The sequence below is a fragment of the Triticum dicoccoides genome, chromosome 1B (genome assembly GCF_002162155.2).
Source record: "Triticum dicoccoides isolate Atlit2015 ecotype Zavitan chromosome 1B, WEW_v2.0, whole genome shotgun sequence".
In the NCBI taxonomy this organism is placed as follows: Eukaryota; Viridiplantae; Streptophyta; class Magnoliopsida; order Poales; family Poaceae; genus Triticum; species Triticum dicoccoides.
This window is the reverse complement of record NC_041381.1, coordinates 591,626,193-591,629,283: the sequence shown is the minus strand read 5'-3', so window position 1 is coordinate 591,629,283 and position 3,091 is coordinate 591,626,193. Positions and strand designations below refer to the sequence as shown.

The 3,091-nt window shown below is 48.0% G+C and overlaps 1 protein-coding gene across 1 annotated transcript; it reads left to right on the top strand.

Moving 5' to 3' along the window:
• Positions 1 to 20: 20 nt before the first annotated feature.
• LOC119348952 (lipoyl synthase 2, chloroplastic-like) lies at positions 21 to 2,406 on the top strand. The gene is made up of 7 exons (XM_037616961.1): positions 21 to 361; positions 464 to 645; positions 728 to 818; positions 894 to 1,051; positions 1,314 to 1,485; positions 1,608 to 1,718; positions 2,021 to 2,406. The coding sequence occupies exons 1-7, from the start codon at positions 47 to 49 to the stop codon at positions 2,102 to 2,104; spliced, it is 1,113 nt and encodes a 370-aa protein (XP_037472858.1). The 5' UTR covers positions 21 to 46; the 3' UTR covers positions 2,105 to 2,406.
• Positions 2,407 to 3,091: the final 685 nt, after the last annotated feature.

Sequence of the window (3,091 nt, the reverse complement as noted above, 5' to 3'; positions counted from 1 at the left end):
GCCCTAGGGTTCAATTCAACCCGCCTCGATCCCTCCGCGCGCCACAATGCAGAGCTCGCTCGCCCGGCCTCCGCCCCCGCCCCCGCCCCCCTCGGCGCGGGGCTCCGCGGGCGCGAGGCTCCTCGCCCGGCCCAGGCCGGCGCCGGCGGTGAGGTGCCACGGCGAGCCCGCGTCGTCGTCGGCGGCGTCGGGATGGGCCCCGCCGACGCCGTTCACGGGGAGGGACCCGGACGCGAGGAAGCCGGCGTGGCTGCGGCAGCGGGCGGCGCAGGGGGACAAGTACGCCCGGCTCAGGGAGTCGCTCGGCGAGCTCAAGCTCAACACCGTCTGCGTCGAGGCCCAGTGCCCCAACATCGGGGAGGTAGGTAGAGCCCATCGATCTTCTCGTCACGGAGCCGCTTGGTTCGTGGCCCGGGCGAATGCTTCAGCGATTTGGTGATGGTTTACCTGCTGCTGCATGCAGTGCTGGAACGGAGGCGGCGGCGCCGGCGGGGAAGGGGACGGCATCGCCACCGCGACCATCATGCTCCTCGGCGACACCTGCACCCGGGGCTGTCGGTTCTGCGCCGTCAAGACCAGTAACAAGCCCCCGCCGCCCGACGCCCTCGAGCCTCTGAAAACGGCCATCGCGATTGCAAGTTGGGGGTACGATCGCTGACAGTTATCGGCATGTTAAGAACTCGATAAGATGACGAGACGAATATCTGAGGAATTCTGTTCTTTCCAGAGTGGACTATGTTGTGCTGACAAGCGTCGACAGAGATGACATCCCTGATGGTGGAAGTGGCCATTTCGCCGAAACTGTCAGGGCTCTCAAGGTTTGTCCCTGTCGCCTTAGCTTGCTGATTAAGTTAGTGAATCTACCATGTGATAGTTTTGGGTCTTCTGTTCAGGAGTTGAAGCCTACGATACTGGTGGAGTGTCTAACTTCAGATTTTCGAGGCGACCTGGAGGCAGTTGCGTCTCTGGCAAACTCTGGCCTAGATGTGTATGCGCACAACATCGAAACTGTGAGGAGTATGCAGAGAATAGTTAGAGATCCCCGAGCAGGGTAATAAGATTCTCTGACTTCTTTTGTATGTTCCTCAGTCTATTGTGCCCCCACCATTGTGCATGCTAACTGGGAGAGTCCTCTAAACCGCTATATCATCAATGCCCTCCTCTGAGTTCATCACACTCATTTGCAGTACTTTAATGATTTGGTAACATGACATCTGTAATTTCAAAACCTGCATCTTCACTGATAATTTTAGAAGCAGTTACAGAAGGGAAATCACTAATGTCACCTTATTTCCAATCTGTTATCTCTACAGATATGAGCAGAGCTTAGGGGTTCTGAAGCAAGCAAAGGCTTGCAAAAAGGGTATGGTAACGAAGTCCTCGATCATGCTTGGTCTGGGTGAGACAGACGAGGAGATAAAACAAACCATGGCTGACTTGAGGGCCATCGACGTTGACATTCTGACCTTGGGACAATACTTACAGGTTTGATGTTTAGCCCTGTTATTTGAGGAGAATATTTATCGACTTTACAGTGTACTTTTTAGTTTATATTACCCTGCTGCCTTTGTAAATGCTGTAACACCCATATCTCCTTGATTATACAGCCAACTGAAAGACATTTGAGAGTCAGAGAATATGTGACTCCTGAGAAGTTTGATTTCTGGAAAGAGTATGGAGAATCTTTAGGATTTGTGTATGTTGCTAGTGGACCTCTGGTAAGCATTATACATATAGCTGGTTATGCTTTTAGATAATAATAGTCAAGACAAGGAATACCAGTGTTTATATAAAGAAGACAAAACTTTTATCAATGCCCAGTCGTCACCCAGACAGGGAAACTGTTGTTGTTTTGCATCCTCGATAAAACATGCCTTTCTGCTATCCAGCTTGTGAAACCACACAAAAGAAAAAGCTAGCACTTGTCTTTAGTTATTGGTGTTGGAATTGTATGCAGTTTTGTGGTTGCTGCTGTTAGCAAACTACAGGAACTCACTTTTGTATTCTTGGACTTTTTCAGGTCCGGTCCTCTTACCGCGCGGGGGAGATATTTGTCCAAAATTTTGTCAGACAGAAAAAGGCCCAGCTTGTATCTGCATCGTAGTCTGATTCTCGCCAGTCCATTCTATCCCGTGCCAGAGTTTTACACAGGAAGAGTTAATTCTGAGGCCTCCAGAGCGTAGGGCAATGTTGATCCTTCAAAGTTTGACGCTTGTCAGTTTTATGATTGCTTACACCTGATATTCAATTTCTCTGGGCACTCTGGGGCGTGCCGAATATTTTTGTTTGTATCACTTGCTTAGGCAGATAGTTGTGTGCCTGTACGGAAATCCGTCAGTTGTTGTATCTGCTGCTTTGTCTATGATTTATAGTGCTATATATAGCGGTGTCCTGATTGTTTCTGAAGCAGTGTGTTTTGGCATGTCTGCTGGAGTTCCTTTAGAGTTGCCATTACGTGCCTAAACTGAAAAAAATGTTGCACTTGCACTGGTGTGTGCCAGGTCCTTGCAAACTGAGTACTCACTCTGTTCACAAATATAATATGTTCTTTTTTTTGTGGGTACAAATATAATACTACCTCTGTCCGAAAATACTTGTCATCAAAATGGACAAAAAACAAAAAAGGATGTATCTAGAACTAAAATACATCTAGATACATCCCCTTTCATTTATTTGGATGACAAGTATTTTCAGACGGAGGGAGTATGTTCTACTGCAACATTTCTCTGAATCGGATGCATATAGACATGTTTTAATGTGTTTGTTCACTTATTTCAGTATGTATGTAGGGATAAATCACTAGTGGACATGCGGCCACGCGAGGTCCGAATCAAAACCACCCATTCTCTCGTGCAGCTTTAATACTCCCTCCGTCCGAAAATACTTGTCCTTGGAATGGTTGTATCTAGACTTGTTTTAGTTATAGATACATTCATTTTATTCATTTTGAGGACAAGTATTTCGGGACGGAGGGAGTACATCAGATGCGTATATTGAATTCCATCCCCCGTATAGAAATGGTATAGCTCGCTTATTACATCTGACCACGCCAGGAGATGGCCCACAAGGAAGCCTCATGCATTGAAACGAG